The 15,504-nt window shown below is 45.5% G+C and overlaps 1 protein-coding gene across 5 annotated transcripts in view; it reads left to right on the forward strand.

The window, feature by feature from the left end:
* Nucleotides 1–233: 233 nt before the first annotated feature.
* Nucleotides 234–15,504, forward strand: part of LOC115165791 (microphthalmia-associated transcription factor) — a 37,301-nt gene continuing 22,030 nt past the window's right edge. For all 5 annotated transcript variants that reach the window (XM_029719156.1, XM_029719157.1, XM_029719159.1 and 2 more), the window contains exon 1: nt 234–449. In XM_029719156.1, coding sequence (XP_029575016.1) covers nt 343–449 — 107 coding nt within the window. In that variant the 5' untranslated portion in view covers nt 234–342. The remainder of the gene's footprint in view (nt 450–15,504) is intronic.

Consider the following 15,504-nt stretch of genomic DNA (forward strand, 5'->3'; position numbering starts at 1 on the left):
AGCCTGCTATGGTAATTTACCTGAGCAGATTTGAAGGTAAAATGTGGTAAAATCCCATCGGATGTTGCGACCAATGAAAAAGCTGCTGACATTGACAGGTCAAAACACCAAACGTGTGGCTTATGGTGCTTGTAGTTTTCCATACCATAAACTCCCATTGCTACGAGCGTCATTCCCTGCTCTACAGAACTACATATTTTTTGCGTTGTTTGCGCGCTGGGTCTTGGAGCAAGACGGGTTTGCGCTTTCAGTGGCTGTTACAGCGAGTGTTTTAGAGAGGTGGCCATAACATCGTTCGTTTCTTTATCATTTGAAATTACCAAGAAGTTGACAGCCGCAAGTATGCAAGCGGAATCGGGTATAGTTCCCGACTTCGAGGTTGGAGAAGAGTTTCAAGAGGAACCAAAAACGTATTATGAATTGAAGAGTCAGCCCTTGAAAAAAAACAGGTCAGTGTTTTGACTGTGCACTGCTATTTTATGCGGTAAAGAGGAATTTGATATTCGAGGGATGTTTGCAAAAGTTTTAGTTATTGTGGAAATGTTTTTTTTGTGTGGGTATAATTACATTATTTCCAATGAAGGCTATTCCACAAGGATGTTATCCTATAGCAAACTGTCCTATCCTATTGAGGACTTTCTAGGAGGGATTTGTTTGCTTCCCATTCCTTATTAAGTCTCTTCTATATTGCACATTTAGTTATGCAACACTTGGGTGTTGTCTTGTTAACATGCAACTTCAAATATTAGCTTGTGAAGAATACAGTTTGTTTGTGTATTTTGAACAGCCATACCAGGGAGTAAACTATGATGTCTTCTTCACTGTGATTACCATAGTGAACTAAACTCCACTCCATGGTGAACTTCCTTCAGTTTATTCCGCTGCCATAGTTATTTTCCACATGTACAGTCTAAATGCATTTTCTTTTGAAATAAATATATTTCATGCATTGTAAATGTCATTACAATGTCAAGAAAAAATGTCATGTTAAATGGTGTTGTAATGTGTGTTCAAATGTGTGTCACATTTCACTGGTGTGTCAGTTTGTGCATCAGCTGTAGGGATATTTCTAGTGCTCAGTGAATTCTTAATATTATTGATATCAATATATCAATAGAGACCTAGTAAGAAAATGTGTTATAGATTCTAAAATTAAGTAAATAAATATTGTAGGAGCCATGTTACTTTCCAATATAGCTTATTGAACTACATAAAGGAAAATGTATAGATACTTTCCTAAACAGTTGACAAATGACTTAATAGAGAGCTTTTTGCATCCATATTGTGTCCTCTGTCCCTAGCGCTGAATAAAGAGCAGGGAGCTGAGTCAGGTCTGTTCGCTGGACATGACCTTTTACCCCCTTTTGCCGCCTGGGGTCCAGGCCTCCCCTGAATTGTTGTCACTTTGGTTATGTCTCTCTGTGTAAGATTAGAATGTACAAATAACTGGGACCTTTCTATTCTAAAGACTTATGCATCAGTGGGGGCTGTTGAGGGGATGACGGCTCATAATAATGTCTGGAATGGAGTCAATGGCGTGGTATCAAAAACATCAAAGATGAGGTTTCCATGTGTTTGATACCATTCCATTGACTCCATTCCAGTCATTATTATGAGCCGTCCTCCCCTCAGCAGCCTCCACTGTTATACATTGAAGTCCTTATACCATAATATTGCCTTCTGTGTAATTGCGTAGTTCATGGGGTTGCCGACTGTGAAGCTTGATTGACTGAGACAAGCGTTACATTGAGCAATGGTCTAAAATGCCTGTCAATACTGTGTGCTTGGCTGCATGCCTATTGCCAGGAAGTAGTTCAAAGCAATATTGTCTCTTTTCGTCTGTTAATTATGTATGACTTCATTATTGTGCTTAGTGGTGGAGGCATTTGACCTTTCTAAACATGACAGTGCTCTTCTGTGTCTAGATTTCCTATAGCATACTTGTGGTGGACAATCAGTCTTTCCTTTCTGGATCTTTTTTTCCCACTTTTTTTTTTAGGGGATAGATCAGGTATGAAATGATCAGGTAGAATTGAAGTCTATCAAATAACATTACCTGCATCATTTCTAATCCCCTTCTTTAGTATATATATTTTATATACACTACCGTTCAAAAGTTTAGGGGCACTTACAAATGTCCTTGTTTTTTAAAGAAAAGCACATATTTTGTCCATTAAAATAACATAAAATTGATCAGAAATACAGTGTAGTCATTGTTAATGTTGTAAATGACTATAGTAGCTGGAAATGGCAGATTTTTTATGGAATATCTACATAGGTGTACAGAGGCCCATTATCAGCAACCATCACTCCTGTTTTCCAATGACACGTTGTGTTAGCTGATCCAAGTTTATCATTTTAAAAGGCTAATTGATCATTAGAAAACCCTTTCTCAATTATTTTAGCACAGCTGAAACTGTTGTTCTGATTAAAGAAGCAATAAAACTGGCCTTTAGACTAGTTGAGTATCTGGAGCATCATCATTTGTGGGTTCGATTACAAGCTCAAAATGGCCAGAAACAAAGACCTTTCTTCTGAAACTCATCAGTCTATTCTTGCTCTGAGAAATGAAGGCTATTCCATGCGAGAAATTGCCAAGAAACTGAAGATCTCGTACAATGCTGTGTACTACTCCCTTCACAGAACAGCGCAAACTGTCTCTAACCAGAATAGATAGAGGAGTGGGAGGCCCCGGTGCACAACTGAGCAAGAGGACAAGTACATTAGTGTCTAGTTTGAGAAACAGACGCCTATCAAGTCCTCAAATGGCAGCTTTATTAAATAGTACCCAAAAAAACACCAGTCTCAACGTCAACAGTGAAGAAGCGACTCCGGGATGCTGGCCTTCTAGGCAGAGTTGTAAAGAAAAAGCCATATCTCAGACTGGCCAATAAAAAGAAAAGATTAAGATGGGCAAAAGAACACAGATACTGGACAGAGGATCTGTCCCATATATTGAGCATTCTTTTTGTGGCGAGAATTTTATATAGTAGTTTAAATGGAAAAGAACGGATGGATCCGTCTGTTGTTTTGTATATCAGTTCATTAATCCGATGCCTTGGTATTTCCTTTCCGGAACTTGGGATTTTGTCAGCAATTTGTTCGATATTTTTTGCAATGAAACATTGCTGTGGAGTTTTTTGCTTTTATTTTTCCCAAAATTCCACCTAAATGTCAGAGAGAGCGAGAGCGCAATCGCCATCTTGTGCAGCCCTTTAACGTAATTCATAATTTAAAACCTCCTCCCAGCTGCCCACTGCACTGAGGATAGGAAACTCTGTCACCACCGATAAATCCACTATAATTGAGAATTTCAATAAGCATTTTTCTACGGCTGGCCATGCTTTCCACCTGGCTACCCCTACCCCGGTCAACAGCACTGCACCCCCCACTACAACTCGCCCAAGCCTTCCCCATTTCTTCTTCTCCCAAATCCAGTCAGCTGATGTTCTGAAAGAGCTGCAAAATCTGGACCCCTACAAATCAGCCGGGTTAGACAATCTGGACCCTTTCTTTCTAAAATTTTCTGCCGAAGTTGTTGCACCCCCTATTACCAGCCTGTTCAACCTCTCTTTCGTGTCATCTGAGATTCCCAAAGATTGGAAAGCAGCTGCGGTCATCCCCCTCTTCAAAGGGGGGGACACTCTTGACCCAAACTGCTACAGACCTATATCTATCCTACCCTGCCTGTCTAAAGTCTTCGAAAGCCAAGTCAACAAACAGATTACCGACCATTTTGAATCCCACCGCACCTTCTCCGCTATGCAATCTGGTTTCAGAGCTGGTCATGGGTACACCTCAGCCACGCTCAAGGTCCTAAACGATATCTTAACCGCCATCGATAAGAAACAATACTGTGCAGCCGTATTCATTGACCTGGCCAAGGCTTTCGACTCTGTCAATCACCACATCCTCATTGGCAGACTCAACAGCCTTGGTTTCTCAAATGACTGCCTCGCCTGGTTCACCAACTACTTTTCTGATAGAGTTCAGTGTGTCAAATCGGAGGGCCTGTTGTCTGGGCCTCTGGCAGTCTCTATGGGGGTGCCACAGGGTTCAATTCTTTGGCCGACTCTTTTCTCTGTATACATCAATGATGTCGCTCTTGCTGCTGGTGAGTCTCTGATCCACCTCTACGCAGACGACACCATTCTGTATACTTCTGGCCCTTCTTTGGACACTGTGTTAACTACCCTCCAGATGAGCTTCAATGCCATACAACTCTCCTTCTGTGGCCTCCAACTGCTCTTAAATACAAGTAAAACTAAATGCATGCTCTTCAACTGATCGCTGCCTGCACCTGCTCGCCCGTCCAGCATTACTACTCTGGACGCTTCTGACTTAGAATATGTGGACAACTACAAATACCTAGGTGTCTGGTTAGACTTTAAACTCTCCTTCCAGACTCACATCAAACATCTCCAATCCAAAGTTAAATCTATAATTGGCTTCCTATTTCGCATCTAAGCATCTTTCACTCATGCTGCCAAATATACCCTCGTAAAACTGACCATCCTACCGATCCTCAACTTCGGCGATGTCATTTACAAAATAGCCTCCAATACCCTACTCGATAAATTGGATGCAGTCTATCACAGTGCCATCTGTTTTGTCACCAAAGCCCCATATACTACCCACCACTGCGACCTGTACGCTCTCGTTGGCTGGCCTTCGCTTCATACTCGTACCCAATCCCACTGGCTCCAGGTCATCTACAAGACCCTGCTAGGTAAAGTTCCCCCGTATCTCAGCTCACTGGTCACTATAGCAGCACCCACCTGTAGCACGCGCTCCAGCAGGTATATCTCTCTGGTCACCCCAAAGCCAATTCCTCCATCGGCCGCCTCTCTTCCAGTTCTCTGCTGCCAATGACTGGAAAGAACTACAAAAATCTCTAAAACTGGAAACACTTATCTGCCTCACTAGCTTTAAGCACCAGCTGTCAGAGCAGCTCACAGATTACTGCCCCTGTACATAGCCCATATATAATTTAGCCCAAACAACTACCGCTTCCCCTACTTTATTTATTTATTTATTTTGCTCTTTTGCACCCCATTATTTCTATTTCTACTTTGCACTTTCTTCCACTGCAAATGTACCATTCCAGTGTTTTACTTGCTATATTGTATTTACTTCGCCACCATGGCCTTTTTTGCCTTTACCTCCCTTATGGCACCTCATTTGCTCACTTTGTATATAGACTTATTTTTCTACTATATTATTGACTGTATGTTTGTTTTACTCCATGGGTAACTCTGTGTTGTTGTATGTGTCAAACTGCTTGCTTTATCTTGGCCAGGTCGCAATTGTAAATGAGAACTGGTTCTTGTAACGTTCGGCGTCTGGTGACGAGGAAGCGGACCAAAACGCAGCTGGGAGCGAACACATGTTTATTCTTTTACACCGAAATAAACACGTACACAAAAATCAAGAAAATACCGAAACGTTAGCTGCTCAAAATCAAAGAGACAACAACCCACAAACATCATGGGGGGGAAAGGAACTTAAATGTGATTCCCAATCAGACATAACTAGCGACAGCTGTCTGATTGGAAATCACCTCCGAGCCCAACATAGAAATAAACCACAAAGAAAGGCTATAACAAAACATAGAAAATAAACCATAGAAATACCACACCCTGACCAAAAATAGCAGAGTTCCCCTGGTCAGGGCGTGACAGTACCCCCCCTCCAACGGTGCGTACTCCCGGCGCACCAACCTAAAGTCTATTAGGGGGGGGACCCAGGGGGGGGACCCGGGTGGGCGCCTCACCCTCGGTGGAGGCTCTGGCCCCGGGCGTGTTTCTCCCCCTGCCTCCACCCTAGCCCTACCCCTCTGGCCCGGACTGGACCACGGTGGAGCGGCATGCTCAGGCTCCGAAGCGGAGCCGCCGACCGGAACAGGACTGGTCACCGGTGGACCGGACACAGGCCGTGCCGGACTGTGGACACGCGCCGTGGGCCTGGTGCGGGGAACAGGGACGGGCCGGACAGGACCGGGGACACGCACCACCAACCTGGTGCGGGGAGCAGGGACGGGCCGGACTGGCCTGGGGACACGCACCACCAACCTGGTGCGGGGAGCAGGGACGGGCCGGACTGGACTGGGGACACTCACCACCGGCTTGGTGCGGGGAGCCGGGATGGGCCGGACAGGACTGTGGACACGCACCACTAACCTGGTGCGGGGAGCAGGGACGGGCCGGACTGGACTGGGGACACGCACCACTGGCTTGGTGCGGGGAGTAGGAATGGGCCGGACAGGACTGGGGACACGCACCACTAACCTGGTGCGGGGAGCAGGGACGGGCCGGACTGGACTGGGGACACGCACCACTGGCTTGGTGCGGGGAGCAGGGACGGGCCGGACTGGACTGGGGACACGCACCACTGGCTTGGTGCGGGGAGCAGGGATGGGCCGGACAGGACTGTGGACACGCACCACTAACCTGGTGCGGGGAGCAGGGACGGGCCGGACAGGACCGGGGACACGCACCACCAACCTGGTGCGGGGAGCAGGGACGGGCCGGACAGGACCGGGGACACGCACCACCAACCTGGTGCGGGGAGCAGGGACGGGCCGGACAGGACCGGGGACACGCACCACCAACCTGGTGCGGGGAGCAGGGACGGGCCGGACTGGACTGGGGACGTCTGGCAGCTCGGGACAGTCTGGGCAGTCTGGCCACTCCGGCAGTTCAGCGCAGTCTGGCCACTCCGGCAGTTCAGCGCAGTCTGGCCACTCCGGCAGTTCAGCGCAGTCTGGCCACTCCGGCAGTTCAGCGCAGTCTGGCCACTCCGGCAGTTCAGCGCAGTCTGACCACTCCGGCGACTGTTGACTGGCGGGCAGCTCCGACGACTGTTGACTGGCGGGCAGCTCCGACGACTGTTGACTGGCGGGCAGCTCCGACGACTGTTGACTGGCGGGCTGACGCACTATAATCCTGGTGCGTGGTGCTGGTACCGGATATGCCAGCTTGGGAACACGCACCTCTAGGCTAGTGCGTGGAGCGGGAACAGGATATATAGGACCATGGAGGCTTACTGGCGGTCTCGAGCTTAAACCTGGCATCGCCCTTTCTGGCTGAATGCCTACTACCCCCTGGTAACTGCGGGGCGCTGGTATAGCGCGTACTGGCCTAAAAACACTTGGCCTTGCCATAACACCCATTACCCCGAAGCATAAGACCTGTCCATTAACTGGCCTCCGAGAAACAGTCCGGGGATTTGGCCTGGGGCTCCAAACTTGCCCCGCCAAACTACCCATATGCCCCCCCAAATTTTTTTTATTGGGGTTGCCTCTCGGGTTTAATCGCCAGTCGTGTTCCTCGGTAGCATTCCCGGTCTTTGCTCCATTTCCTCCATGTATCCAATCCAAATTCCCTCTGCTCCTTCCTCTGCTGCTTGGTCCTTTGGTGGTGGGTTGTTCTGTAACGTTCGGCGTCTGGTGACGAGGAAGCGGACCAAAACGCAGCTGGGAGCGAACACATGTTTATTCTTTTACACCGAAATAAACACGTACACAAAAATCAAGAAAATACCGAAACGTTAGCTGCTCAAAATCAAAGAGACAACAACCCACAAACATCGTGGGGGGAAAAGGAACTTAAATGTGATTCCCAATCAGACATAACTAGCGACAGCTGTCTGATTGGAAATCACCTCAGAGCCCAACATAGAAATAAACCACAAAGAAAGGCTATAACAAAACATAGAAAATAAACCATAGAAATACCACACCCTGACCAAAAATAGCAGAGTTCCCCTGGTCAGGGCGTGACAATACTCAACTTGCCTACCTGGTTAAAAAACAACAACAACAACAACAAAAAATTCTTCATTAGTTCATTTCATTACATTGATACTAAATCAACACTATATGGGCTTGCTGTAGCAGATGCTTTAAGTTGTGATTTAATTTCATTTTTTTATTGTGACTTCTATGTGTCTCCAAAATTATCTGACATGCATGAATTAAAACACTTTTCTGCTTTTCCTCTGAACCTGAGAATGCCCTGCTAAAAGCAGTGCATCCTAATGGCTTTGCAACCATGACAGAAAGCCAAACATTGAGTGCAGTCGTTTTAACCATGCGTATCCTTACATACCCTTGTGGTTATGACACTATGGTTCATTAGTTTGATCAAAATAAAATAAAATTGTATTTTTAACATGTGCCGAATACAACAGGACGTTACAGTGAAATGCTTACTTAGAAGCCCTTAATCAACAATGCAGTTTTAAGAAAAATACCTAAAAAAAAGAAATAAAAGTAACAAATAATTAAAGAGCAGCAGTAAAATAACAATAGTGAAGCTATATACAGGGGGTACCGGTACCGAGTCAATGTGCGGGAGCACCGGTTAGTCGAGGTAATTGAGGTAATATGTACATGTAGGTAGCGTTATTAAAGTGACTATGCATAGATAATAACAGAGAGTAGCAGCAGCGTCAAAGGGGGGGGGCGGGGTCAATACAAATAGTCTGGCTAGCCATTTGATTAGATGTTCAGGTGTCTTATTGTTTGGTGGTAGAAGCTGTTTGGACCTACACTTGGCGCTCCAGTACCGCTTGCCGTGCAGTAGCAGAGAGAACAGTCAATGACTAGGGTGGCTGGAATCTTTGACAATTTTTAGGGCATTCCTCTGACACCGCCTGGCATAAAGGTCTTGGATGTCAGGAAGCTTGGCCCCAGTGATGTGCTGGGCCATACGCGCTACCCTTTGTAGTGCCTTGCGGTCGGAGGCCAAGCAGTTGCCATACCAGGCAGTGATGCAACCTGTCAGGATGCTCTCGATAGTGCAGCTGTAAAACCTTTTGAGGATCTGAGGACCCATGCCAAATCTTTTCAGTCTCCTGAGGGTGAATAGGTTTTGTCGTGCCCTCTTCACGACTGTCTTGGTGTGCTTGGACCATGTTAGTTTGTTGTTGATGTGGACGCCAAGGAACTTGAAGCTCTCAACTTGCTCCACTACAGCTCTGTCGATGAGAATGGGGGCGTGCTCGGTCCTCCTTTTCCTGTAGTCCACGATCATCTCCTTTGTCTTGATCCCTTTGAGGGAGAGGTTGTTGTCCTTGCACCACATGGTCAGGTTTTTGACCTCCTCTCTATAGACTGTCTCGTCATTGTTGGTGATCAGGCCTACCACTGTTTTGTCATCGGCAAACTTAATGATGGTGTTTGAGTCGTGCCTGGCCGTGCAGTCACGAGTGAACAGGGAGTACAGGAGGGGACTGTGCACGCACCCCCGTGTTGAGGATCAGCGAGGCGGATGTGTTGTTACCTACCCTTACCACCTGGGGTGGCCCGTCAGGAAGTCCAGGATCCAGTTGCAGAAGGAGGTGTTTAGTCCCAGGGTCCTTAGCTTAGTGATGAGCTTTGAGGGCAATATGGTGTTGAACGCTGAGCTGTAGTCAATGAATAGCATTCTCACATAGGTGTTCCTTTTGTCCAGGTGTGAAAGGGCAGTGTGGCATGCAATAGAGATTGCATCATCTGTGGATCTGTTGGGGCGGTATGCAAATTGAGTGGGTCTAGAGTTTCTGGGATAATGGTGTTGATGTGAGTCATGACCAGCCTTTCAAAGCACTTCATGGTTACATACGTGAGTGTTATGGGTCGGTAGTTATTTAGGCAGGTTACCTTAGTGTTCTTGGGCACAGAGACTATGGTGGTTTGCTTGAAACATGTTGGTATTACAGACTCAGACAGGGAGAGATTGAAAATGTCAGTGAAGATACTTGCCAATTGGTCAGCACATGCTCGGAGTACACGTCCTGGTCATCCGTCTGGCCCTGCGGCCTTGTGAATGTTGACCTGTTTAAAGGTCTTACTCACATCGGCTGCGGAGAGCGTGATCACACAGTCGTCCAGAACAGCTGATGCTCTCATGCATGTTTCAGTGTTGCTTGCCTCGAAGTGAGCATAGAAGTAATTTAGCACGTCTGGTGGGCTTGTGTCACTGGGCAGCTCTCTGATGTGTTTCCCTTTGTAGTCTGTAATAGTTTGCAAACCCTGCCACATAAGACGAGCATCAGAACAGGTGTAGAACAATTCGACCTTAGTCCTGTATTGCTTTGCCTGTTTGATGGTTCTTATAAGCTTCTGGGTTAGAGTCCCGCTTGTTGAAAGCGGCAGCTCTACCCTTTAGCTCAGTGCGGATGTTGCATGTAATCCATGGCTTCTGGTTGGGGTATGTACGTACAGTCACTGTGGGGACGACGTCATCGATGCACTTATTGATGAAGCCAGTGACTGATGTGGTGAACTCCTCAATGCCGTCAGAAGAATCCCGGGAACATTTTCCAGTCTGTGCTAGCAAAACAGTCCTGTAGCTTAGCATCTGCTTCATCTGAGCTTAGTACGCGTCTCTGTGTGTGGACTAAAAGCGGTCTGGAGTTTTATCCTTCTGATTGCACATTTAACATGTTAGTAGAAATGAGGTAAAACTGATGTACGTTTTCCTTCATTAAAGTCCCTGGCCACTAGGAGTGCTGCCTCTGGATAAGCGTTTTCCTGTTTGCTTATGGCCGTATACAGCTCATTGAGTGCGGTCTTAGTGCCAGCATTGGTTTGTGGTGGTAAATAGACAGCTATGAAGTATATAGATGAAAACTCTGTAGGTAGATAGTGTGGTCTACAGCTTATCATGAGATACTCTACCTCAGGCGATCAAAACCTTGAGACTTCCTTAGATATCGTGCACCAGCTGTTCTTTACAAATATACATAGATCATCACCCCTTGTCTTACCAGAAGCTGCTGTTCTATCATGCCGATACAGTGTGTAACCCACCAGCTGTATATTATTCATGTCGTTATTCAGCCATAACTCGATGAAACATAAGATATTACAGTTTTTAATGTCCCATTGGTAGGATATACGTGCTTGTAGTTCGTCCACTTTATTATCAAGCGATTGTACGTTGGCCAATAGTACCGATGACAAAGGCAGATTAGCCACTAGTCGCCGGATCCTCACAAGGCACCCCGATCTCCTTCCGCAAAACCTCAGTCTCTTTCTCCTGCGAATGACGAGGATGAGGGCCTGTTCAGGTGTCTGGAGTAAATCCCTTTCGTCCGACTCATTAAAGAAAAATTCTTCTTCCAGTTCAAGCGGAGTAATTGCTGTTTTGATGTCCAGAAGCTCTTTTCGGTCATAAGAGACAGTAGCAGCAACATTATGTACAAAATAAGTTACAAACAATGCAAAAAAACAAACAAATGCTACACACCCTGACTACTACAGTAAAGCAAGGCCAAAGATAAGACATAGACTGACTGGCCTGATAGGTGTAAAATGCAGATTTCTTCATTTGAAATCATGACGTTGATAACATCATGAATTATCTTGTTTTTACTGACAGAGGTTACTTCGCTTTCTTTCTGTCTCAGAAAGCTTTTGGCACAGACAGCCGAACGATCCCCTGCAGAGTCAGAGCCAGAGCTGTGTGTTCTTAATATAGACGTGAGACAGACGGTGGAACTTGTCTTCTATGCGGTGTAAATTAGCTCTGTAAATTTAGCAATGGATATGTCACCTCCAATGCAAAGCAGGCCTGGCGTTGTTTGTTGCTGGGATTTTTTTAGCAAGGTAACCCATGGAGTCAGCTTCACATTCTAATTAGACTGTCAATATTCTGCACGTTTCTTGACAGGATTTGTTCACGTCTCAGCTCATATATTTTGCTTCTGGTAGGCCCAGAATCAGGATTGGTCAAAGTATGTGCTGCACCATTTGTAGGGCCAGAGCACTAAATGGTGAAATTTACATGAAAAATGTAGATACAGTTTAGAGAGATATTCCATGTCATGACATTATGAATAAAAAATATGTAAAGTCACTGTCCAATGGTCACATACCTGTCATACTGTATCTTTCATCTGTCACAGATGTGGATGAGAGGTAAAGTGTCAATGTAGCATGAACCTTGTCAAAGCATGTGGCATGGGCTCCTGAGTGGCGCTGCATCTCAGTGCTAGAGGTGTCACTACAGACACCCTGGTTCGAATCCAGGCTGTATCACAACCGGCCGTGTTTGAGAGTCCCATAGGGCAACCCACAATTGACTCAGCGTCATCCGAGTTTGGCCGGTGTAGGCCGTCATTGTAAATAAGAATTTGTTCTTAACTGACTTGCCTAGTTAAATAAAGGTTAAATTTAAAAAAATTACAAATAAAATGTCTGTATGTCAATGTTGCGTCCTTTTTCCACCATGGATCTTCCCGTTTATGTAATATGATGACTCATTGAGCGGTTAAGCATACACTATTCATGCAGTCAAACACTACGTAGAGTATATGACGCTTTCAAGGAGCAGAGATGTCCCAGTTGTCCTCCAGTGACCATGCACTCCATGCCCCCAAACTGGTTTTATAGACTCCCTACAAGCCCCATTTGACCTAGAAATTAAAGAATATCAAAGAGCAGAGGTTGTCTTTATTGTGTTCAATGCTCTTCCCAAGCCACATCTTGGCCTAGGCATTGAAGTACATATATGGTAAAGTGTATTCACAGAAAGTACATACTGCATTGCATTATGATATGGATTTATACATGAGCATCCAGTATCCAGTGCTGGTCTCAATGTGGCCTCGGTAAGGGACACTCAAAGTCTCAGGGAGCGCTCTGTCCTGTTCTGTTTCTGGGAGTCCATATCATATACCAAAGAGGGAGGTCAGGACCAGGGTGTTTTTCTACCGATCCAGGATGGGGATCTGATGGGGTCTGAGTGACACATACAGGTGCTAGAGTGGAGTGAGATACTACACAACCCAATCTTACGTAATCACTCTGACCGCATCCTTACTCCCACTTTGGCTCTAAACACATTCACTGGACAGTGGCCATGAAGGTGTTAATTTCATTTCTCCATAATTCCAGTTAGATCTGATAGTCTGAGTAAACAGATGTGAGACTGGCAAAGGATTTTCTTTATCAATCAATCAAATGTATTTATTAAGCCCTTTTTACATCAGCTGATGTCACAAAGTGCTGTACAGAAACCCAGCCTAAAACCCAAAACAGCAAACAATGCAGATGTAGAAGCACGGTGGCTAGGAAAAACTCCCTAGAAAGGCCAGTACCTAGGAAGAAACAACATTATGGTAGCCACTACATTACCAAGAGTATGTGGACACCTGCTTGTCGAACATCTCATTCCAAAATCATGGGCGTTAATATGAAGTTGGTCCTCCCTTTGCTACTGTAACAGCCTCTACTCTTCTGGGAAGGCTTTCCTCTAGATGTTGGAACATTGCTGTGGGGACTTGCTTCCATTCAGCAAAACTGTCGCCACAAAAATTGGAAGCACAGAATCATCTAGAATGTCATTGTATGCTGTAGCGTTAAGATTTCCCTTCACTGGAGCTAAGGGGTCTAGTCCGAATCATAAAAAACAGCCCCAGACCATTATTCCTCTTCCATCTAACTCTACAGTTGTCACTATGCATTGGGGCAGGTAGAATTCTCCTGGCATCCGTCAAACCCAGATTTGTCCGTTTGACTGCCAGTTGGTAAAGTGTGATTCATCACTCTAGAGAACGCATTTCCACTGCTCCAGAGTCCAATGGCGTCCAAGCTTTACACCACTCTAGCCGATGCTTGGCATTGTACATGGTGATCTTAGGCTTGTGTGCGGCTGCTCGGCCATGGAAACCCATTTTATGAAGTTCCCGACAAACAGTTCTTGTACTGACGTTGCTTCCAGAGGCAGTTTGGAACTCGGTAGTGAGTGTTGTGGGCTCGATTTTATACACCTGTCAGCAATTGGTGTGGCTGAAATAGTAGAATCCACTAATTTGAAGGGGTGTCAACATACTTTTGTATATATAGTGTATTTTCAAATAGAGAACACATTGTTGCTGTCAAGGATAATTTGAAGATCATGCCTGTAGTAGGGCACGACTTATCACACATTATAGCCACCCACCATTCTGTATGCAGCAGCAGCAATATTACTGCAATACATTAATAATCTGTGTGGTTGTTTTTTGATGTGCTTCAGAGTGCTGTCCTAGTCATAGCATGCAGAGAGGGGAAGGCGAGCTGGACTGGAGTAGGCCATACTACTGTAAACAAGTGAAGAGACTCATGAAAAGCATAAAACCTAATTACAGAAATAAGACCCGGCAAGTTCAAATTATCCCAACTGGACCTTCTCTGCCCGTAACTACGACAACAAAGAACCCCATTATTTGTTGTGGTAGTTGGCAACTTGCTGTTTTGTTTTCCTTGCATAACATACACTGAGTATACAAAACATTAAGAACACCTGCTCTTTCATGACATAGACAGCCCAGGTGAATCCAGATGAAAGCTATGATCCCTTATTGATGTCACTTGTTAAATCCACATCAATCAGTGTAGATGAAGGGGAGGAGACAGGTTAAAGAAGCCTTGAGACAATTGAGACATGGGTCGTGTAAGTGTGCCATTCAGTGGGTGAATGGGCAAGACAAAATATTTAAGTGCCTTTAAACGGGGTATGTTAGTAGGTGCCAGGTGCGCTGGTTTGTGTCACACTCAACTGTCTCCTGTGTGTATCAAGAATGGTCCACCACCCAAAGGACATCTAGCCAACTTCACATAACTGTGGGAAGTATTGGAGTTAACATGGGCCAGCATCCCTGTGGATGCTTTCGATAACTTGTAGAGTCCATGCCCCAACGAATTGAGACTGTTCTGAGGGCAAAAGGAGGGGTGCAACTCAGTATTAGGAAGGTGTTCTTAATGTTTTGAGAACTCAGCGTATACCTAAATTGTATTTATTTGTGACCCGAGTGCTCTTAACTTGTCTTACTTAACCAAAGCACTGCATACAGAGTCTTTCCTCCCTGTGAGGGTTCTTCACAGTTATGTCAGGGTCCATTTTATCTGTGTTAATGTGTCTCTTTCCTTACTGTAGTCAATGTTTTAGTTTACATGACCTTTTAACCAGTTAACCTTTAAATTGATTGACTTGGGTCAAATGTTTTGGGTAGCCTTCCACAAGCTTCCCACAATAAGTTGGGCGAACTTTGGCCCATTCCTCCTGACGGAGCTGGTGTAACTGAGTCAGGTTTGTAGGTCTCCTTGCTTGCACACGCTTTTTCAGTTCTGCCCACAAATTTTATATGGGATTGATGTCAGGGCTTTCTGATGGCCACTCCAATACCTTGGCTTTGTTGTCCTTAAGCCATTTTGCCACAACTTTGGAAGTATGCCAGGGGTCATCATCCATTTGGAAGACCCATTTGCAACCAAGCTTTAACTTCCTGACTGATGTTTTGAGATATTGCTTAAATATAGCCACATAATTTTCCTGCCTCATGATGCCATCTATTTTGTGAAGTGCACCAGTCCCTCCTGCAGCAAAGCACCCCCACAACATGATGCTGCCACCAGCGTGCTTCATGGTTGGGATGGTGTTCTTCGGCTTGCAAGCCTCCCCCTTTTCCTCCAAACATAACAATGGTCATTATGGCCAAACAGTTCTATTTTTGTTTCATCAGACCAGAGGACAT

This window comes from Salmo trutta, chromosome 28 (genome assembly GCF_901001165.1).
Source record: "Salmo trutta chromosome 28, fSalTru1.1, whole genome shotgun sequence".
In the NCBI taxonomy this organism is placed as follows: domain Eukaryota; kingdom Metazoa; phylum Chordata; class Actinopteri; order Salmoniformes; family Salmonidae; genus Salmo; species Salmo trutta.